The following is a 23,983-nucleotide window of genomic DNA, read 5'->3' on the forward strand; positions in this document are numbered from 1 at the left end:
AAACCTGCTGGTGTCATCAGTTACAGCCCCCCACCCCACCTAATACCCTGAAGTTTAAGGAAACGAAAAGCCGCAGCAATCAATTAGCAGACTGGCATGGAGGGAAGCGAGCAGTTTTGAGGACGACTAATTGTGCGTGAATCAGAGGGTATTTATGTGGAGATGAAAAAGACTCTTTTGTTAATTAAGGGAGGGAGAGTTTACGACTGAGCCGTAAGCTATGGGACGTTCTGAGCAAAGAGGGTCCGATCCTAACCACTGCCGACTCTCCTGGATAGATTTTTACTGCGAATAGAATTGTTTGTTGTTTCAACTTTTGTTTGGTAATGTTTGGTTTACCTAGCAACAGGTGGACATAAATCAGCTGAGAAGTAGTGGGTCTATGTCTGTATGTAAATCCAAAGGAATATTGTGTGGTTATTAAACTTCAGCACTTAATCATTGTTGTTTGTAATGTTGGGAGACTCTGAGAAATTTTAAAAAGAATGCTGAAAATCGATACAGCCGGGCTCAAGCTCCAAAAACACTGGATCGTACACTTCCAATCTCCACAAGCCGAGATAAAGCCTATGACATCATTGAGGGTATTTTTCAATCTTACTCTTGGAGAAGATTTAAAATTTTACCTTTTTTCACTCGCATTCCCAATAGTGCATTAACAGATTTTCATGTGTAAAATCAATGGGGGACATAATTTTCAATGCCAGCATCTCTACCTCCACCCACACATATCTTTCCATGTCCTCTTAAAATCGACTGAATTTTACAGACTACAAACTTCACCGAGCACAACCTCATAAACAGACTTTTCATTTTCATTTGCTCTGCTCCAAATAATTTCTCCTGAGTGCTTTCAGCTTTTGGCACTTGTCACTCAACATGATTTCAACTATACACAAACGTGATCACACAGGTGAATACAGCAGCAAGTTTTGGTAGGAATATTTTTGAGCCATGAAAAACTTCCTCTCAGAACAACTCATCTTTGTGTAAATACTTTCGGCCATAATTTATCCTTTGCCAGATCTTGATTATGCCTTCAAATCCAACGTATTCCATATGGCATCTAGGGAAAAGGGCTGAAATATGATACCGTGATGGACCACAAGATAAAAGAAATAGAGCATGTACGATGTTACATATGACACATTTTTTGTGAATTATGTATATAATCTAAAATACCATTTACTTCCACCAAATATGTCTCTTTTGTCATTTTTAAAGTCTTCAAATTTCATCTTCATCTATCCGATTATGGGTCTGGTGGGACTCAATCTGTAAAATATGGACTCTGTCCTTTAGTGGGAGCAGCACTTGTCAAACCAGCAAACAAACGGTTAAATTGCTTTCCCCCTTCGTTCATAAAAAACGTAGAGGAGAGAGAGTGAGAGAGAGAGAGAGAGAGAGAGAGAGAGAAAGAGAGAAAGAAAAACTCACACACGCACACTTACACTTCAAAGCCCTGTCATCTGGCGCTGTGGAGAGCTGGTTTGAATTAAATTTAATTCTCCTCTCTCGTCTTACCCAGTTCATGGCAAAAAAAGAGGGAGTGAGGCGGGTGGTGGAGAGAGAGAGACAGAGCGAGAGAGAGAGAAAGGGGAGAGCGAGCGAGAGAGAGAGAGAGATGGTGCTTCTGGTTTTCATTAGGGCCAATTTTCTTATCTTTTTTCTCTGTGCTTTCTGAAGGCTAAGACTTGATCCCCTGCAAATGCAACGTGGCACAGGCCAGTGTTGGAATGGGAAGGTGCTGGCTGCAAGGCACGCATCCCCTCCCCGAGAACGAGAGGGAGGAAGGAGGGGACCACAACACACAGATAAACAATGAGACTGAAAGAGGGAGAGACAGTATATCAGGTAGCTGTACTTGTGTAAGCACACGGATGTAAAAGGTGTATGAGGGAGCATTCGCACAACTGTTCCACTGATTTTGTGCATGTTCATGCACCGTCATGTATATTTGAGCCGGGGAATTATGCGTTTCTTTAAGCTTGTGTAGGTACTTTGTACAAACACGAACTATGCATGCATATTCAGTGTGTGTGTGTGTGTGTGTGTGTGTGTGTGTGTGTGTGTGTGTGTGTGTGTGTGTGTGTGTGACAGATCAATGAGCTGCAGGAAAGGCTTGCTGGTGTCCTATGGGGCCTATAAATGGTCCAATACTGCTGAAGCCTCAGGGGATTAATGGCATTAAGATCTAAAGTAATAAAACCCAAACTGTCATTCTCCTTCACTTTATATGTGCAGAACTCTCCCATATTGTAAAGAAGGTTGATTTACGAACTCACAACTACATAAACAGCAAATACAAACACTGCATAAACCATAACAAAACTACTGTGCAATGTTGTACAGTAAATATGGTTCCAGATGATGTTATTAAGGTTAGTTTAGCTTGTGCTTCCTCAATTTCTTAATTACTAACTATTTTAAAATGAAAAACAAGTATAATAATCTGTATTTTATTTCACTCCACTCTCTGCTATCAATTACTGTTTTTTTTTTTATAACCCCTGACAGAGTATACATATTAAAATGTAACTAGTCAGAAAAATAAGTTTTTTTGTTTTCTGTCTTTTGATTTCAGTCCAAACTAACACGTACACACAAGCACACTTTTAAATGTTCTACACAACAGAAAGCTAAATGATATCATGATTTACTACTGTAATGGCTAACTCCTTTTTTATTTATTTTTTTAATACATTTTTATATTGAATTACATCAGCAATAATTGACTGAATTAAGAGACCTCTAATTGTTTAGCTTGACGTGCAATCCTTTCAACCACTGCTGTCAATGATAGAAGGGTCTGGTTTATGTTAACTCGCAATGCAGTCACTAAAATCCAAGAGTTGATTTGATGCTGTACACAGTCTTTAGCTTTCATATATGTGCTACTGGTCAGTGGTATTCCATTTCGGTGAATAATACTCTGCTTTTTGTACCAACATCGACGGAGCGAAACAGCATACTAACTTGTGTGTGCGGCACACTGCAGTAGGTTCTGGCTGCACTGATGGATTATAAATAATTTCTGTAGTATGATATACATTACATGGTTGTCATGGGTGCACATGCGGGAGAAAAAGAGGAGGATGAGCAGGGGAGAGAGCAATAAAAAAAAAAAGAGCACATAGGGGTTTCTGGGGTGCATTAACAGGCTACGGTGTGCTTCCGGGGGATTGCGTGCCGAAAGCTGTGATAAGACAGTGGCCTGTCGGTTAGATGTATCGGGGCCGAGGCCAGATGGACACACGACAGGAAAACATGGATTCATCTTCAAAGAGCGGTGGAACAAATCCAGGCCCTGCTCCTTTTCCAGCTGTACGAACCAAAAATGTGTAAGAGACATGTACCCAAGTGCATGCCTGTATATGTGAGGGTGTGTGTGAGTGGTTATATATAGCTCCAGAGAGTGGACCTAATAGAAATCAGGTGAGGAATGAGGATGAGCCTCCTACCTGCTTTACAGCTCCCAATAGATCATTTGTTAAGCCATGCAGTGCAGACTCAAAAGGCTGTGACAGGAAGAATTAGGCTGCTGCCAATATTTTGAAAACCATTCCCTCTGATACACTGCCATGTCAGATAGTTAATGTAATAAAGGGACAACATTTACAGTACAACCACAATCATTAAGGCTTTGTTCAGACTGCAGGCAAATTGGATTCTTTTCTCAAATCTGATCTTTAGGACAGACTGTCCGTACTGTTATTTGGAAGTGAACCGATCAGATTTGGTGTGTCCAGACTGATCCAGACATCCCCTATCTATCTGCATGGGTCGCTGTGGTAACAACGGTGACACGGTTTTCCGACACGGAAGCTGCCGACACAGAAGTGGCAGCAGACAGTTAGGTTCGGTTTCTGTCCGGGGAGTGTTGTTATCATTGTCCTCCGCAGTGTAAAAAATTTGCACTTTCTGACAGCGCTCTGTTGCGGTAGAATCGATTCTGATCACTCTGTCTGTCTGAAAATGACGTTGTCACCGTGTGTTGCGTTGCGAGTGACGCAAGAAGTCCAATCTGAACCGCCAGAGCGTCCGGACTGAGACGCATCTGTAGTAATCTGATTGGAATCACATTTCAAACCACCTCCAAATGTGGTTTAGATCCAGATTGCAAAAATCAAATTTCATGTGATAATTTTGCCGTTCAGACTTTCACAAATCAATCTGGATATGACAAGAATTGGATTTGGGCTGGAAGTCTGAACACAGCCAAACTCTCTGTCTGCCTTACCTGAATGCAGCGAGATAGTCTACATCCCCCATGGGAGGCTCCAGTCCTCCAGTGAAGGCCATATTCACATTGAAGCCTACACCTGCTCCACTGCCCACCTACAATTCATAAACACACACGGCAGGGTTTGTCATGCATGAATTCCGACAATCAGGTCAGGATAAAAGCAGACAGAAAGACAGACTGGTAGCTCCTCTCACCTCATCAGGTGCTCCGCTGCCGGGGAAGAAGTTCCCGTCGTCGTAGCGATGCAGAGACAAGTAAAGGACACTGGGGTCAGTGTAGAAGGCCTGCTGGGTGCCGTTACCATGGTGAACATCCTGGAAACATTCAAAAGGGACAGGTTAAAGCAAAAAATTATCATGGACTTTTCAACATTATTATCCTCTGACTATTATTTTTTGAAATGATATGGGTTTCTCAGAGACAGAGACATCAACCTCTGCACCTACACTTAGACCTAATGAATAAAAAGAGAGCGAGTGCACTATACTGCCATTCAGTGAATCTGTATCTCAGCTGCAGCCTGTTGTGATGTCAAAAAAGGGATGGTCAGCAGGATTCAATAAAACATTCTAACTTCAATAGTTGCTCACTTTTGCCAACAACATGACATCAATTAAATTACCTCATTTTCTATATCCCAAGAATGCTTTAATACAGCGATCCTAAAAATGTCCGTTAGCTGGAGGCGAGCGGCCTGACAATGAGCTTGTTGCACTAAAAGTCGCCCTGTGACAGACAGAGAGGAAATGAAAAAGGCTCTTCAAAGGCTTTTGGGAGTGGCCACGACTAGCCGGGGATGCCACTGAAGAGCGGCGCTCCTGGACACGACAAAGGCTTCGTCATACGGTCTTATAAATTACTTTGTCTCCTCGGAAAAAAAAAAAAAAAAAGGGACAGCATTTGACCTAAATAGCCTAGACAAGGCAGTCAGTTAGTGGCTGCTATGTTTATTACACCATTGCAAACATTTTAAAAGGACAGATAACATGATGATAAATTTGATATTCCAACAGCCTTATTTCTTGACAAGCTATTTATCTCTTTTTGGTGGAAGTGCTGAAGAAGACGCAAAAAAACATTTATGGCTCAAGATGATGAAAAATCACAGGAAATGTAATGGGATCTACCTACTAGTGACTGGATTTTAATTATACCAGTTACCAACAGTTACTTTTTGAGTAAGAGAACAAGAAAGCATGTGGAGACAGCTGGACAGTCACTTAAGAGCCATTGTCTTAAGGGCAAAAATGTGTGACAAAAGAAAGGGCAAGATGAGACCATAAAAAAAAAATCCAAAAAAAAAATCAAAAATTAGTTGTGGTAATGTCTTCTATTGGTTGAAAACAGATGACAATCCTCATCAGTTTATGAGTCATTTAGCTTTTTGTCAGTTAATTTTTTGACACCTCATGCAAGAAATTCGTATGAAAAAACCCTCCTCAGTAGCTCACCAGAAGTGATTCTTGGCTTGGAGGAAATACAATTTATGTCAAACTGAGAATATTCAGTGAGCTCAGAGAAACAGTTGGTCATACATCTATGCATAGGTGCATCCTCAGAATAGATGGTTGTGTAATAAAAAAAAACTCTTTGGGTTTCCTGAAACTCACCCAGTCCACGATGAGGATTTTACTGACGTTGAGCCTCTGCTGCAGGAGCTTTGCTGCTATGGCGACCGAGTTGAAATAACAGAAGCCCCTGAAAATCGAAAGAGAAGATATAAACAAGACTGTGGCATTTCTGAATTGTATTGACAAGCTTGAATAATACACCTCTTAAATACTGTCATCACATTAAAGTCTATCTCAAAACTTTGAATTCAAGCGGTACAAGAGGATGAGGCAAAAAAAAAAAAGAGGTGAAGAAAGAGGGGAACATAAGGACAATATACCTGCTGGAGGGAATTCAATGTAAGGGTATCTTTTTCTCTTCATGAATTTTTAATTGACTTACATAGGTGTGCTCTCCTCAGCGTGGTGTCCAGGTGGTCGAACTACAGCAAAACCATTCTGTCAGGGGAAACGGAAATCATTCACACATTACACACAGACCGTCACGGTCCTTGAAGGTTTGTTCTGTTTGACCATAAACCTGCTCCTTTGTTTCTAATCATATTCTTTCTGTCTCCTTGAAAAACTGAGGGGTCAGATGAGCATGAGCAGTCTTCATCGCTTTCAAAAATGAACTGGCACATGCGGAAATACACACATGACAACTCAAAGACTGCATCTGAATATATTACTTTCCCGGCCCCATTATTTATTATGCTGTAAGGAACATTTGGTGTCAAGAATGTGTGCAGCAAAAAAATAAATAAACGACACAAATACATAAATTAAAAGTTCAATTATTTTCCTTTCATGACACCACCTTTATCCAGTATGCGTCGGTCAATACTAAAACTAAACCTATTCTCACTATTATTCTAAAGAATGTCATCTTGCCTTACCAATTGAAAATTGTGCACATAAGTACACATAGAAACCGATGTTGCAGTGAGTCGGTTAAGGGAATCTGTGGTAACGCAGCCCTCCTAGCAAACTGTTTTTGGAGGCTCCCGCTGCTATGTGGGGACATTAGATAGATGTTTGGGCTGATGTAGAGCGAGAGAAGCTGGACTAATGATGTTGGGTCAGCTGCTGTGGATTAGCAGCCAGCCGGAAGATTACTGTGGCGACAACTGCCTCAGCTGGTTTAAGGACACCCACTTAAAGAACACAATACCGTATGTATGTAAGTGTATGAGAGGCGAGGAGGAGGTGGTGTGTTTCTCTGTATAGGCGACAGAGGAAAAAATAACAATTACATTACTACAGATGTGGGGAGAAACAAAGAAAGCAGCACATGCAGAGACAAAAGTGTAAAGTGAGTGTGTGTGTGTGTGTGTACGTGCGTGCGTGCGTGTGTCTTGAGTAGATTTATGACATTCTGTGGAGTTCACAGAGTTGTTGGTGCAGGTGGAATTTGGTTATTGGGCTGTGGAGGATCCTCCGAGGACCATCTGCATGTGTGCAAGCATGTGTGTGAGAATATGTGTGTATGCACATGTGCATGTATGACTAAAGACTAGGTTAAGCTCAGGGCAAGTCAATGCCTGTGAACTTTAACCCTAGTTTTAGCAACAAGTCTGGGTGCGCTATGCAGTTGGTTTTTGTTTTTAAACTGTGATATTGCCAACGGTGCGAAGTGCTGCATAGAAAGAGAAGATCAAGCCCATATGATGAGGGCAGGTGCGCTAGCAAAACACAACCAAAAAAACATGTGGGCATTAGTGTGGCGTGCTACCGTCTGTCTCTAAGGAATGTCATTAGTCTGTGGTATGTTGGTGCTAAGCTAACGCTAAGTGCGACAGCTGCTCTGCAGGTGGCTTTGGTGTAATACCAATAAAGGAGGCCTGTTAGCGGGGACTGCTGGCGTTTGCGGTGCCTGTGCACCAGGCCTCCCTGCTGGGTTCAAACAGTAAGCAGCCACTGCCAACAGACACATAGGAAGGAGGCTGGCTAGGGGTGGGGGGCAAGGCATGACGGGGTGGGGATGTCTGTCTGGAAGGTGCTAATGATGGTTCTGGAAGGAGGTTTCTGTGTTTGGAGGTGTGGATAGATAGTACAAGCTCTAGTGCAGGAATGATATATTCATCTTATAGCACTGGGCATTAGAAGGTTTGATTAATTCACGATAAATATTCTCAATCAAACATTTGTGTATTTGCTCTGCCTTGTTCTGTCTGTAAGAATATGTTGTGGAGATTCAGGTTGAAAATGGAACAAGGCGGTTGGACTCGTCACGGAGACTAAAATCAAACCAAACCAAAAGTTATTGTCACGGCTTTATTTTGTCGCAAAGTTCATCTCAGCCTGGTTTTATATTCCATTTAAAGGTTATTAAATGGACATATTCACCCACACATAAAGGCCCCACAGACATGACAAACACATAAAATCCTTTAGTCATCCCGATATCTAAAAATGTACTGTAGCCCCAACAAACAACCATGACTAATTAATATCCACAGAACATCCAAACCAACCTTCAGTTCTCCTGATGCTACTTTGAAGACCAGCTCCACCACAGAGCCGACGGCCAGACGAGCTGCACTGGACGAATGGACCTCGTTCCAAATGGTGTCACTGTCCACCTGCCAACACACACAAACGCACAACACGTCGTGTGTTGTTTATGTGACATTTTTAAAGGGAGCAAAAATACGCAACTTCATACAGCTTTCCATTTATGTATTTATTTGTTCATCAAGGAATATGTGATGGCGTCACTTTCAGTACTTCAGAGGGACAGAGATCGTAAAACTATGAGCACATTTGAAATCATTTAGCTTGTGTCATTTCACAGGATCAAAGTTAGTCTTTTAAAGGGTGTCTGCTCTGGGTGAAGAAGCGACAGTGTAGGAAAGGCTGGAAAATGTATTCAGTGGACGAAAACAATAGAAAAAGTACGAGGCAGTAGGACATATTTAGAAGCTTAATAATGCAGACAATCTGCACGTAACAGAACAGATTTTCTTAACATTTATTTTAGTCAGAAGGAGATGATACTATCACATTTTAAACAGAATCAAAAAATATTCCTCAATTCACAATAGAGACAAATAGACATTAAGTACGGGGATTACTTAAGGCGTGATAGAAAGGCTGACTGACTTATGGGTTGTCCGATCAAACGTTATCGGCGTATACATTGTCTGATATAAAAACTAAACTTTTTTACAGAACGTAAGGCAGGAAAAGATGCTTGGAGAACTTTAGAAATTGTTGTATTGAGTGTTTTTAAAATGATAAATGATAAACTGAAAATGTGGACATGTCGTAATGTTAAGATGCCAAACTGTAATATTCACTATTGGTGGCTTATTGATGACCTGGTTGTAGAATATAGAAAATAACAGAAGTGGAGCTAAGTTATTAAAACAATCTAAAAAATTCTGCATTTATTTGATTATATTATTGTATTAAAAAAAATATTTCCAGATTGATTGTTTGTATGTGTATGTGTATGTGTCTGTGTGTATTTGTGTTTGAGCACACACAGACAAAAGGCAACCATTCAGTGGTCAAGTCTGATTAATGCTCAGGCGCCCCTCCCCCCTCCCCGGCCCCGATCACAACAGTACATCCACGCATACGTACACACATGCATACAAGTCCAACAGGCCAAAATATTCTGCGTGATTGATTGTACGCAGGGCCATGCACAGGATAATATACACACCCTCCATCAGGCATGGCAGATACTGCGGGCAGATGGAGGACATGATAAACACAGAGAGAAGATGCTGGCAGAGGAAAAGAAGAAAAAGGGAGGTCCGCGTGTTTGAACTGTACACACATGTGCACCGCGGGCCGATCCTGGAGCTCCAGTGAGGCTTTCTGATGTAAACCACGGAGCTCTTCTTCTTTAAATATGTTAACTTTAGAACCTGCCAGTCACTCGGCCTGTCAGACAGCCGGGCCCTTTCATCCGCGCCGACCGGCCTTAAAGCCAGTCAACTGACCGAGTGGAACATTAACCGCCAGCCACCCAGCCAGCTTCTCTGTCCTTCAACCAGTCCGTACGACTCGGCAGCTTTTCAGCCAACCGGCCCACTTTCCTCCTGTCTCCAGTGACGGAACTGATCAAGGCTGGATGATTACTCCATAATAACATCCACAGAGAAGAAAAACAGTGCTCTTCTTAAGTCAAGCCAAGAGAGAGTTTGTCATGAAATAAAACTGAAACGTTTAGCATTGACTAAAGAAACTAAAAAGGAGGGCGCGAGGATGCATAGAGCGCGTTGTTGCTGAGTGACTAATGGATTGAGTGGAAGACAGTATGTGGTAGCCGAGTTATTGACGGAGCGAGCGAGCAAACGAAGAGTCTAGTGAGTGAGTAAATGGGAAACTGAATCATATATACAAGTCAGGTTAATGAGCACAAACAGATGCTGCTCTAATGCTGCATGTGGAGAATGAGTGGTTTATTATTTCCCATGTTGATGTTAGTTTTGCCTCAAGCCAAGAGTGAGGGACACAGGCCAGTCAGGAAAAAGTGAAAGGGAAGCTGTGTGTGTGTGTGTGTGTGTGTGTGTGTGTGTGTGTGTGTGTGTGTGTGTGTGTGTGTGTGTCTGTATGTGTGTGTCTGTGTGTGTGTGTGTGTGTGTGTCTGTGTGTGTGTGTGTGTGTGTGTGTGTGTGTGTGTGTGTGTGTGTGTGTGTGTGTCTGTATGTGTGTGTCTGTGTGTGTGTGTGTCTGTGTGTGTGTGTGTGTGTGTGTGTGTGTGTGTGTGAGGCGTGCTGGTGTGACGGAATGATGGTTCTCAACAGGCTGACAGCCTAATTTCAGCCTCTTTCCTCTGTAAATGTGTGTGTGTGTGTGTGTGTGTGTGTGTGTGTGTGTGTGTGTGTGTGTGTGTGTGTGTGTGTGTGTGTGTGTGCGGGAGGGGGGGGGGGGACTTGTATGTGTGTGTATGACAGGAAGACAACAATTTAGTCTCATTTGCCATTATAAAAAGCAGAACAGAACAGCGGCGAGCTGAGGCTCTTCTTGTTCCCACCAGAGCAGCAGCAGTAACCCCAAAGGAGGGGAGGGGAGGGGAGGTAAAGGGAGGGGGCGGAAGGGAAAGGGAGAGGGAGAAGACCTGGACGTATGAGGGACATGTTAAAGACCTGGGGCAGTACTCACAAAGTTTTCTTTGACAAAATTCGCCGAAAATTCTCAGAATTGTTTTTTTAAGAAGTTTCCCGGAAAGTTAAGAGTAGATCCTGTTAAAGATACCGTAAAAGCTATTCACAAAGCATCTTAACCCTTAAAAGACGTCCTGAGGTGAAGAACTGTTGGGAGCAGGGAGGATCATTTTTAACAGGCTGAAGAATTTCTTAAGCAGTGGAGAAAATTGAGAGAAATCAGAGAAAAACTCTTGAAACGGTGAATGATGGCACATTAATAAAACTACGAATTACATCGTACAGAGATGATGTTTGTGCCGGAAATGAAAGTGATCGCAGCGCAAAGATATTTGGTAAAATGAAAAAGGACTCGAGTCTGTTACAACCTTCATCAGCAGTGATACAAACAAAAACACGCTTTCACAGCCTCGTATTGGCACACAGTTAATTCAATATACACTGGATGTCACTGTCCATTCTGTGCCCATTATTCCCAAGATTGCATTTTTTTTTGGATGAACCAAATACATCTTTTAAAAAGGATGCGTCACACCTGGAAACGGGGTCGAACACACCTCCTCATGAAGATAAGGGTTTTTGTCCTTTCCTTGCTCAGAGTTGCTCTGGGAAGTTTCCTAAATCTATCCTAAGCTAAGTCTCCTTGCTAAAAAAATGTTAAGCTAAGCTAGGAGCTGTGTGGGAGGATTTTAAGAATGTTTCTGAATACGGCCCCTGGAGATGTAGAAAGAGCAAGTAAAGGGGGCTTTTCCAAATGTTCCACATTGTAAAACAGACATTCAAAAAAAACTTTCACACACATACAGGTGCAAGACTGTTCTGACATATCTGTTTCTAAAGACAGCACTTCCAGCCATCTAACTCATTGCCTTCACACACAAACATACCCAAACACACTGCTATGCACACAAACAAAATCATACCTCCCGGCACACGCACATGCACACGCACTCGCACACGCACTCGCACTCACACACAGCTCGTAACATCTGGTTAGAATTACGAACACAACGGAAAGGCAAGCAACAGCTTATGTTGCCTCTGGTCCTTGAGGGGCAGTGTGTGTGTGTGTGTGTGTGTGTGTGTGTGTGTGTGTGTGTGTGTGTGTGTGTGTGTGCAAGTGTGTTAAGATTATGTGTGTTTGTTTAGTGGAACAAGAACAAATGGGACCATTATTTAGGCTGGGGGGCAAAGACAGAAGGTGAAGGAGACGCAGTTATTATACTAGTATTTGATGATGCTGAAACTATGCTCATTTGCTTCAGAGTCAGATGGAGCGCTGCCAGATGGGTATTGATTAGATTTACACAGTGTTGTAAAAACACAACAGTCTATTACGACAATTTTCCACTGAATAAACCAGCGTGACTAACTATGGCCATTTCCAAGAAATATCCGGCACACAAATTACAAATGCTGAATTAAACTGTGAATATTTGAACGATGAATAACTTGGCGAACAGAAGATAAGCGACTCACCCCGATGCCTCCACATGGTAACCTCACAAACATGGGGCTTATCGAACCTGAAAGAGAAGGACAGACATCGAGAAGTTCGACAGAGTAAAAGGTTACGGGGTAAAGAGGTAACTTTGTGGACTCACCAGTTCAAATGGGTGCACAACCCCTAAAACTGAGCGTTTGACTTTGTGACCTTATCGAGCAGTGAGAGTACACAGGGACCAGCTTTAATTGGGTGAGGTGAAGAAGAAAAAGGTATCTCACTGACCTCATAATCAAGTCTGTCTTCATGGAGAATCAAGAGTTTTGGTCGTAAATGGTTATGTTTATCATTTAAAATAGAAATCAGTAAACTTCAGTTTTCTGACATGTCAGAAAAGAAATTTGATCAAACTCATATCAAATGCAAACTTCAGTTTCAATTTCCTTTTACTAACACAACCATCTTTTGTGTCTGTTTTATACTGTATTTATACTGCAGATGCAGAAGTGCCTTAAGCTGCAATAACACCAAGTACCACTAGAGGCTGGCTGCAAAAAGCCTCCGGCTCCATAGACTCCCATTCAACTGGTCTCATAAAATTCTGAGTCAAACGTTTTGTACCACGAATTACTTCAGTGTTGTTAGTTAAAGTCACTTCTCCTTATTCGTTTTCTGGCCGTCCATCTGAAAATAATCCTGTCATTAATGAGAATAAGCTACAAAAAACAGTGTTTTTAAGGGCGTGTCTGTTTGATTGACAGAGCTGTGGTGCAGTCGGGTTACCGACTATCGGTGGGCGGGTTTTGAATGGCGGGTTTCCAAACATAGTGTCAGATCCACCGCTCGCCCCCCCCCCCCCAGCTCATCCAAATATGGTCACTACCGGCTCCAAACCGTTCGGAACTAGCAAAATGGCGCCGGTCAAAGTCTGAACTCGAAGTTTCATAATGCTTGTTCACAAACCAATGAGAAGCATCACTGTTGGTTGCTGCTTGGTCTGTATACATATTAATAACTGTGTACAAAAACTTCATGTCAAACCTTTTACTTCAGCTGCAGCTGCTTTCCTTTTGACTTTGATCTCGCTGCTGTGTTGTCTGTAAAATGAGCAATTCTTAAAAACGTGAAACTGATGTCAATCCAGTGTTGATAACTGGACCTGTGTAAAGTTTCATTAGCACACCAGCAGACCTCTGAGGCTCAACGGGCAGAACGTGGCACTCATATTAGGCAGGTGAAGGTTCCAAGTCTCACCGAGCCACCCGCTAACTTGCTACGAATACATGTGCTCAACAGGGTCTGACAAAAAGAAATGCTCCCTCACGGATATTTAATACAGTGTCTTTCAATACTTTAATCCCTGACTAGTTGCCACCTTTTATAGCAGTTTGCATTTTCACTTTCTTCTTCTCCACTCCGATTTCTTACTGCGTGCACTCCTGTGTAAGTGGTAATAATAAGAGAAATTTATGTCTCCACTGGAATGAAAGCTAAGATGACCACTGGGGTTTGTGCACATATACTCACACACACACACACACACACACACACACACACGCACACAGGCTACCTTGGCTACACCTGCACTTTAAGGCCAGACCTAAGTGACTAAGCAGCCCTTTGCGACGTCGAGTTTAACAGCTTCAGCGGGTCCTCGCCTTATCGTAACACCTCCAGGACTTTATTAGAATAGACCTTTTGTTATGACACGGTTTAAACATTTAAGCAGATTCCTTTAACAGACGCTGCACATTCATGGTATTTACATGACCGCCTAGTTGGAGACTTTACTGAAGGCTTTAGCATTGCATGTATACTGAGGTCCTACAAGAGAATATGGTTATTATTCACTACACTCATTCATTTCAGAGCTCCACCGTTTAAGAGTAAACTGGTGGGAAGTCTGTACTGTAGGACTGTAGAGAGAAAAAAATCAAGTATATTTCTGAATACAGGGAAGCAGGTCTTACAGTCTAGTTTCTGCCGCAGTGGGTTGGTTCCGTACAGTAAGACGTGGGGTTCAGAGTGGACTGTTTGTAATTCCTCCAGCGAGGCCTTCCTCCCACGGATACACTGAAAACAGAGAAGAATACAGGAGAACAAGACACAAACAGGTATTCAGATTAGGTCTCCATATTTGATAACCAAACTGTTATGGTGACACAAGAAGATGGAAACAAGTGAGTGAAGTGCTTCATGAAGGTGGATACACTGTATGAACGTCACATTAGCATCTCCTGTAATTCCAGGATAAGAGTGCATATGGTGTATTGAAGTCAGACGAATTAAATCATTTTTAATCTTTATGTGAAAGTGTGTTGTTTTTAATGGTAAAGCCAAGAGTCAACAGAAAATAGATTAATACTGCCCCCTCCTGGTTGTGGTAACAATCTGCACTGGTGATGTGAAATTAATCACAACTGACCTTTCAAATTAAAGAATATATATATTTAAAGACTTTTCAAATAACAAAATAGTTACAATACAAAAAAAGAATACAAAGAAGAAGAGAGAAAATGACACAAACACTGCTGATATAAAAAATTATTTCCCGTTAGACAGCGTAAAAGACCAAAACAGGATTAAGATGTTGCGTATGTATAAAAGACATGAAAGTTATTTTATGGGCGTCATCTCAATAAATGTAACGTAATAGCCTTCCATGTGTGCATTCGAAGACCAACCAGAACTCACTTCTTCCTTTGAATGCTGGGTACTGATCAGTTTGTGTACATTTTGTACAGCAACTGTGTTTCCTTGTAGTTGGTCAGTTATATATTTATCCATGACACCATCAAGCCTTGTCTCCTCGATCAAATCTATGTCCCTACCTCACAGTGCGCCTTGAGGCCTGTCTCCTGGAGTCGGGACCAGATACTCTGAATGCGGCCAGCATGCTCTGGATGACTGTTGGTGTTACCACACATGCACTGGTGCTTCTGCATCAAAGAGTCGTACACTAGACCTGGAAAACACATAAACATGCACAAACACATATAAAGAGGTTCTGGGTGATTATGTATCTTTGACAACAGGGATGAGAACAGATTCCTACAATCACACTGTAAAACAGGGAGTACCTTTTGCACCTGGCACATCATAAACTTATGAGAGAATTACACTTGTAATGGTTTTTGTGTTGTCAGGGGGGCCTCGATGACTAGCAACAGCACTGTGCATATACAGAGCAACTATATGTTGACCAATCCTGCTGTGCATTTCCAGGAATCAGTGGAATGAAAGTATGTCTGTACATCACTGATTACCACTCTGTTTCATGGGGAAACTCCATGTAAATGTAGTGCGCACACTAAGAATCAGAAGCATCATTTTGCATTTAGCTGCAGTGTGTTATTATTTAGTTTCTACAGACCTGTGGTAAATCGAGGCTTGGCTGGCGGGTCTTGTGCTACCAAGGGGAAAGAGGCTGAAGCTGGAGAGGACTGAGCCCTGGACAGCGGCCGATGTCCAGCAATGTTGACCGATAACCCGGCTGCTTCCACGGACGCTTGGTAGTTCCTCAGCTGGTGGATCCGCTGCTGCTCTAATAGCAGAGCCTGCTACGCTCATACATAAACACACACACACACACACACACACACACACACACACACACACACACACACACACACACAGATATGTGACAGTTGGACTGCAGTATATTTATCATGCCAGCAGATGGCACTAGATACATGCACTTTCCAAGCTGCTATACTACATACTGTAAGCTGCATTAATACAAATATTTTGTTGCAGAGCGACATGCAAGTTTTCTGTTGTGAAGCAACATTTATTTGAAATGACTCGTTATTAAACGTGAGCTCTTTATGTGAGCCTTCAGTTGAAAAGAGTACAACTTTACCTTTCTGTCTTTTGACAAGTATAATGGATACTTTTTTTTTTTTTTACCTAAAAACGCTTTATATTATAACTATTCTCTTCATAAAATAATAAAGGCAGATGCCTCCACACCTAGATTATTATGACCCATCAAATTGCTTACAAAAGTACAAGGTGATAGACTATGAAACGTACCTAAGGCTGATTTTATTTAATTGTCTCTTCTAAGTGTTTTTTAAGTATCTGTTTATACCTGGCCAAAAAAATCCCAGCGCCCTTTCTGGTCTGAAGACTCTCACCCAGCAATGCTGTTGTTCTATTCTGATGGGCGTGTCTGCCTACACTGTGGGAGCCATGGCGACAGTGAGAGGAGTGCCTGATTAAATTTGGCTGAGCGGACAGCAGGGATGGGCTGGACAGATGAGGACACGGTGTCTTGATTGTGCACAAGTGTAGCTTCAGATATATTGTCTTTGATGGGGTGTACAGTTTATATTTTGAATACTTGCTAGTAAATGTCCACTATGAGTCATGCAAGGGACTATTTTGGAGGAGGTAGACGTCCTAAACTGGTCACAAATAGTACAATACATTTGTATAGTATTCGTAGTGTGTGTGTGTGTGCGTGCCAGAAAGTGGGCTGGTCAGTCAATGAGGAAGAAAGGAAGATCGAAAAATGGAGTGTAATGTTTCAGTCAGTCAGTAGAAGCTCCATCTGTCACTGCTGTCAGGCTGCTTTTGCCCATTTGCCTTAAAAAAAAAAAAAAAAAAAAAAAAAAAAACACTAACAAATCACTATGAGGTGGTCCCAGTGAAAAAAAAAAAAATCCTCCACAGTGTCGAGTTATTGTCAGCCTGAATCATCATGGATACAAGATTAGATAATGTAACGTAGTGAAATCTGATGCCACATTTGAAAGAATGCAGGATTAAAATGCAAGTATCTTCTTTCTTCTTGCTATTTTTAAACTGGGGTTTTTGAGAAGCAGATTGAACTTGCTAAGTTTACATTTTAATTGTCTAATTTCACGCTCATTCAGTCTCCAATTTCCATCATTTACTCTTCAGCTTATTGTCCTCCTCTTTCAATCCGAGTGTCTTTTTCTTCTTCCTGACATTCTCCTTCTTCACATGCATCTTCCTAAACTCCCACCTGCACCTGTCCTTCACTTGCTCCCCACCCCTCATCCCTTACCTGTTTAAACAGGAAGTCCTGCTCCACCTGTCTCTCTTCCTGCTCCGGGGGGTCTAGAGGCTCCTGCTTGATGACCAGCGCCCGCAGTAACCCCGTCTCCTGCATGGACGAGGAGAGTCCCTGGTGCTCCCTGAGCTCCTCTTCCGTCTCCTCCGGGTGACTCTGGTGCTGCCTGCCCGGACCCAAGGCACCAGAGCCCGCGGCCGAGGCCTGGTCGCTGGGCTTGGACATGATCTGGAGGACGAAAAGTAGTAGTCCGGTCAAATGTCTGACAGAGCATCTGCATAATTGGGGGTCTGATTTTCATGGTGTAATGCCTGCTTGAAATAAAAAAATAACTCTCTCAGATAAAAACTGTCTGCTAAACGTCAAGCCAATATTAGAAGTACAATTTTTTTTTTTAATAAAAAACAAAGACAACCAAATCCAGTCAGATAGTTTCAACAGTTTTAAAGTGAAGGAGGAATTGTCTTTTAAATTCAGAGGACATCAGGGACAATGCACGAGGCGAGACAGCTTGCTCCACTGAAGATGTTTTTAATTCCAAAAATAGCTGACTGATCAGTTTGAGTGCAAAAAAATAAACCTGCAAGACCTCAAGTTTAACCAAACAAAAACTAACATTAGCCAGGACCTCTTCACTGTTTTTTTGTAAACACGGAGATAAACTCGATCTGCACTCTGGACTCTCATCTGTGATTTTTTTTTGCTCTGACAGAACCTAATGTGACTATTTTGTAATTCAGCTTGAGTTCATCGTGCCTGAGCCTGTAAGAGAAAAGAACAAAAATGAAAAAAACGAGCAAAGGACACGAGGGAGAAAGAGTGGAAGGATTGTAGAGGGGTGATTGCAGTAATCTTGTTGTGGCAGCTGTCCCTGTCCCTGTCGTCAAAGCCCTCAACCTTGATGTGCAGGTCATGATTGGACTGGACCACTGTTTGTGCATGGAACACACACACACGCACACACCACACACACACACACACACACACACACACACACACACACACACACACACACACACTTGGCTGGCATATTGCCCAGGGAATGCTCCATTGACGTCAGAGAGCAGGCTCTTGCCTCATCCCAGTCCCTCTTCTCCAAACAAACTCAAAACACTCACCCACCCCTGCTGCACTGATTCTTCCTCCTTTCTCCTTTTTTTTTTTCAACTCCTTTCCTTTTAATAGAGGAAATAGTTGCTGAGATATGAACCATAAGGGGGACAGCCACTAAATAAGCCTGTTAAATCAACTGGAAGATAAAGAGAGAGTGGGAGGTGGCGAGGGGAGGTGGTTGTATACACAAACACTTGACACTAGTTGACTCTATGCATCTATCTCTCACTCTCACAGACACACACACACACACACACACACACACACACACACACACACACACACACACACACACACACACACACACTTAAACAACAATATTATGTGAGTGACTACACCGCGGAATGGATGGTAGACAGCAGGCTCATGTTGGAGCCGTTTAAAGAGTCTTTCATGCCTTTCTCTGCTGCCCTTTTGTCTGACTGTCAAAGTCAGATTTTAAAAGTTTTCAGGAAGAGCGTCCTTTCAGTGCTGATTTGACAAAAAACAAAAATTGAACAATGAAGGGGAAAAAGGCTGCAGATGAGTCATGTTTTACAAAGTGGTACATATAAAAGGGAGACTAGACCAATACGATTCAAATATAATGATAGCCATGATCCTTATCTCTATGATAAAAACTGGTATTCAAATCATGCTGCAGAGAGTTGGCTGGGTTATGGTACTTCCTCATGTCAAACAAAGAGTGTATGGCAGATTTCATGAACTTGGATAACTTTTATGACTATGTTCATTAATAGGAACAACAAACGTCAATGACTCGCAAGAGACATGTTATGTATTTCTGTAAGAATGAGAGTATTGGGTGATATAACTGTAGTGACTGTTGCATGGTACAATTTAAAAATAGATAAATTATTGTGTTTGCCAGAGCTGCAAGAATTTAGGTATCTGTAGTGAGATGCCTGATATAAAATATGACTGTCAGAATATTGTTTTGCAGTTCATACAGGGCTTATAATTCAAGACACAAAGAGTCAAGTCAAGAAGTCACAAGCACAAAAAAAAGCTTTTTAGCCATGAACCCATAAATAATGTCAATATTTGAGCATCATCTATTCCAGCATCATACAATTCAGTCAGTCAGGGTTATTCTTATTTTATCACAGATTTCTGCCTTTGGGGACTGGATGAACACAGACAAACCATTTGTTCAAAAAACATTCATTGATTGTAACAAATGACACTGTCGAACATATCTCAGAAATCATCACAGGTCAAAGGATTTTTCTTGTTCCCTTGTGATATTTGAAATGACAAGTTGCATTTCACAGTATGAAACGGGCAAGATCATTTAAGTTAAGTGACCTTTTCAAGCAACACAGAACGTCAGCTCGCCCCTGTTAACCGAACATCCAGCATCCTGTGTCGGTCCTGTAACAGTGGAAATAGTGTTTGTGTAGAAACCGGGTGACAGTTCCTGCTTAATGGTTCATTGCACCAAAAGGCAGTGAATACGTAGAAAAAAGATGTGACAGGCCCGTCTATCAAAGGCCTGTCACGCATACCAATCTAGACAAATGTATCTAGTATTATTAGCTTCCAGTTATATGGGATGAAAATGGTTTGCCTTTGGGAAACCCCACAACACAAGGAAATCATGCAAACTTCATACAGACAGTTGTCAGCTGCTCAGTAGATTCAAATCCAGTATCAGTTTCCTGTGAGGGAGGTTGGAAACAATATTCAAAAATAAATTTCAGTAACTGCAAGTTTTGTATAGCAATGCAAATCTGATGCAAAACTTAATGCTCTAGAGATCGTGGTTACATTGTTGATGCAGATTGAACATATTTATTTTTAAGAAAGTTAAAGAAAGTAATGGCTATAACATCAGTGGCAGCTACAGTAGATGTCTTTATCCTTGTTCCATATTTACGCACTCACAAAAGTAGCGAGGTAATAATTTGTCTGTGTTCTTCTGTTGTAAATTTGAATACGAGGTGCACATTCTTCGTGATCTGTAGATAAATGGTTTGCTTCAAAAACAGATTTGAGGAGCTTACAGTGTGAGTTTTTCTGCACATGACGGGCGCTTACACATGTGGTTTGGGTTTACAGGCATTATAAACGTTTGATGTGTCTGAATTATATTACAACAATTATTGCTGGAGAAATAGCCAAAGTATATCCCCATGCTCTCATTTATCATGTCTCACCAATGATTTTTTTTTTTTTACCCCAAAATACGGACCCATTAAAGGCAGACAGAGAACAAACATGACTTGTCTGGAGATCTCTGTACTCGCTACTTTAGATTGTGTTGTTGTGTGTTTTGTTGTGGATTACTGTTTTACACCTGCGGAATAAATATAATGTTTGGGGTTAGAGCATCTGTAATAGAAAGTGCCCATTACCAATTGTGCAAATGTTCTTTTTCAATGATTGTTCTCTGTAAATAAGAAAACAACCACACAAACAACCAGAAGCAATACAAATGTCATTGTGTCATAAAATATTAAGATTTTTAGAATAATCGTAATGTCCAAAAAGCAGTTTCTGTTTTTCAATATGCCATAAAAACTTGAAAAAGAGCACGAACAAAATTTCTGTGTTATATGAAAATAACATGGTTTTACACTTGAGCTTGACATAATTAGCTGGACCCACAACAGCCTGCCATCCAGAAGCAGAGGAAGTCACCAACAGCACGACAACCCAAGATAATGGAGCTTAATCCTCCAGGACTTTTAGCATACACACACACACACACACACACACACACACACACACACACACACACACACACACACACACACACACACACACACACACACACACACACACACACACACACACACACACACACACACATAAATGCATATGCAAACACAAACAACCATCTCCTTCTCTACATTTACCCTATACAGACACAAACTTCCACAGTGATGCAGTGAGTCACATTTCCTGTGTGAGCATAAATGGAGGCAGCTTCCTCTAGTGCACAGTTGCCAGGGTGACAGAGGAGAAGTAGGGACACATGAACACAGACAAGAAAAACTGGCTAAAAGACTTGCTGATTGCAGGCTGATTCATGCTGCTCTTGAAGAAAGGACAAGATTTTCAGACATGAACCAAATCAGTGTACAAATACTCGTACTACTCAAACACAGTTGTGCACAGTTGTGTGTCGAGATACCTTGTTGATGATGATGTGCTGCTGCTGCTGCTGCTGTTGGAACAGTTGCTTGTGCTTCTCCAGGAACTGCTGGTGCTGCTGCTGGACAACCAGCTGCTGCAGGGCCTGGGCCTGTCCGCACTGCTGCTGCGGCAAAGGGGCCGACTGGGTTCTCCCCAGGGGACGGTGGCCCCGCACAAGTTTGGAGACAGAGGGTGATGGCAGCGGTAGCCCTCCCAGACCAACTATAGAAAAAAACCAAAAAAATAATCATCAGTATTTGGACAGTTACACAGTTTTCTCCTCAGGTTGCTGAACTTCAACACATTCACCCTGCATTAAGAATTGCGTACTTTTTCTTTTTACTTTTAGTACATACTGTAGCTTAAAAGGAATGTACTGTTGCATGTAGTATGAATACGATTGGGACATACTACTTCGTCATAAAAATGCGTCTTGAATTTTGACCCTTGATCCGTAGCACAGCATTTGAAGTAAAGAGAAAAAGGAAGCCATTTGGAACGTGTACGCTTCCTTTTATTGCCTTTTCTTCTTCTCCTTCTTTCCTTTTGTGGGCGGAGCATCAGCGCCACCAACTGTCTCGGCGGCTCAGTCGATGTGACATCGCCACACAGAAGATTGTGGGTCAGAACAGCCAGAGTAGCATGCTGGCTGCAAAATTCGTCCCTACTACAAAATATGACGTCGAGGATGTAGTAGGACATCCTGGTACTTTTGGCATACTATGTTTAACATACTAAGTATTGGAACATACTAAATCTTTTTCTTGCGTACTAAATAGTACGGTAGTATGGATATTTGAATGCACGGCCAGTTTTAAATAAAGTAAGCATACTATATCAAAGTGTCAAATTGTAGCCTTAATTTTAATGGGTTTACATCAGTATAGAAAGTACTGTGTGGGAAATATTCTACCAAATGTTTAGGGCTCCATAAGTAGTTGGGGAAAAACTGCACACATGACATCAAACAAAACCATGTGCCTCGTGTCAGTAGATCTTCCCTGGTGATCCTTTCCCAGGCTTGTAAATGTCCAAATATTTACGGTCTTGAATTGTATGTATATCATCCTACTAAGATTTATGTCGACATGTACTGCACCTGGGAACCTAATAAAACTTTAAATCATTCAAATCATTTGGTGATCCAAACACCACCCTCTGACTGCCTGAGAAGTAAAGAATATACTGCATATGTTGCAGTGACTACTGACCCACTGGATTGTGGCTCTGCTCCAGCAGTACCATGTGTTGGAGGAGGGGGTTGTGACCCGCCGTGCCCCCTCCGGCCCCCTCTCGCTCCAGCGCCGAAGATGCCAAGTAGGAGGGCAGGTGGGCAGCTGGCAGGAAGGGAGGGGTCAGTGGAATGCCCTGCTGTAACGCAGGCAGCGCCAGATGACTCTCACCATCTTGGTGTCCCGACACCACCTACAACCAGAGGGTTGCGTGGAGGGTGAAGAAAAGAGGCAGGCAGACAGAGAGGGAGGCGGACAGTTGGAGAGGTGAAGGGGTCAGATGAGAGAGAAAGCCAGTGAGATGGAGAAAGACGGAAAGAGGCACGAAAGGCATCCTAGCGCAAAAAATCTCTGATGAGATGAAATCCAGTTTTAGACATTGAAAGCATGCGCTGAGCCTAAAAAAGAACAGCTCCTGTCTTTGTTTAATGACACCCACCATTATTCTGTGTCGGAAACTAACTGGTAACGAAATTTTGGTGCACGTTTTGCGAACTGTAGATTCTTTATGAGTACTGTTATATTGCATCACGGTATAATATTGCATATAAAGTGTACTCACAGAGCTGGCAGGACCTGTGGCTGGCAGTCCTAAAGTGATGTTGGGCAGAGATGGTGAGGTGTAGAGAGAGAGCTGGCTGATTGAACCTTCTCTGGCAGCCAACCTCTGAAGCAGGGAGGCCTGGACACACGCATGCACATTAACATGAGAGTACTTCCACAGTACAGACATGAAGCAGACACAGTAGTACATAAAGTACATTCATTTTACTGTCTGTCTTCTGTCTCTCTTTTCTTTGTGAGGACATTCAATGATGTAAATTCCATAACACCTTAATCTAACCTTAAGCAGCACAACTAGGTGCCGGATTCAGACCCCTTAACCAAACCTGGTTTTAACCTTAACCCTACATACTCTTCCAAATGTCATACTTGCCTTAGTACACTAACAAATAGTGCGCTTACATGTTAGGACTCTTACTCGTGCAGTGCAGGAATTTTGACAGAGTAGTGGTGTTTCAAATCACACACTGCCGTTCTACACTTACTGGAAATGACCTCAACATGTGAACACAACATCTGCCAAAATATC

General features: G+C 42.1%; 1 protein-coding gene across 1 annotated transcript in view; it reads right to left on the reverse strand.

The window, feature by feature from the left end:
* hdac4 (histone deacetylase 4) overlaps positions 1 to 23,983 on the reverse strand; it is a 113,130-nt gene that overhangs the window by 15,655 nt on the left and 73,492 nt on the right. The window contains exons 10-22 of the mRNA XM_069154787.1: positions 23,453 to 23,572; positions 22,870 to 23,083; positions 21,657 to 21,880; positions 17,399 to 17,632; positions 15,737 to 15,923; positions 15,195 to 15,328; positions 14,334 to 14,436; positions 12,399 to 12,445; positions 8,274 to 8,381; positions 6,200 to 6,255; positions 5,857 to 5,944; positions 4,441 to 4,560; positions 4,241 to 4,338 (exon numbers count right to left, since the gene is read on the reverse strand). Coding sequence (XP_069010888.1) covers positions 4,241 to 4,338; positions 4,441 to 4,560; positions 5,857 to 5,944; positions 6,200 to 6,255; positions 8,274 to 8,381; positions 12,399 to 12,445; positions 14,334 to 14,436; positions 15,195 to 15,328; positions 15,737 to 15,923; positions 17,399 to 17,632; positions 21,657 to 21,880; positions 22,870 to 23,083; positions 23,453 to 23,572 — 1,733 coding nt within the window. The remainder of the gene's footprint in view (positions 1 to 4,240; positions 4,339 to 4,440; positions 4,561 to 5,856; positions 5,945 to 6,199; positions 6,256 to 8,273; positions 8,382 to 12,398; positions 12,446 to 14,333; positions 14,437 to 15,194; positions 15,329 to 15,736; positions 15,924 to 17,398; positions 17,633 to 21,656; positions 21,881 to 22,869; positions 23,084 to 23,452; positions 23,573 to 23,983) is intronic.

The sequence above is a fragment of the Embiotoca jacksoni genome, unplaced genomic scaffold (genome assembly GCF_022577435.1).
Source record: "Embiotoca jacksoni isolate LCO1_2020_lvr unplaced genomic scaffold, fEmbJac1.0.p SCAF_2, whole genome shotgun sequence".
NCBI lineage: Eukaryota > Metazoa > Chordata > Actinopteri > Embiotocidae > Embiotoca > Embiotoca jacksoni.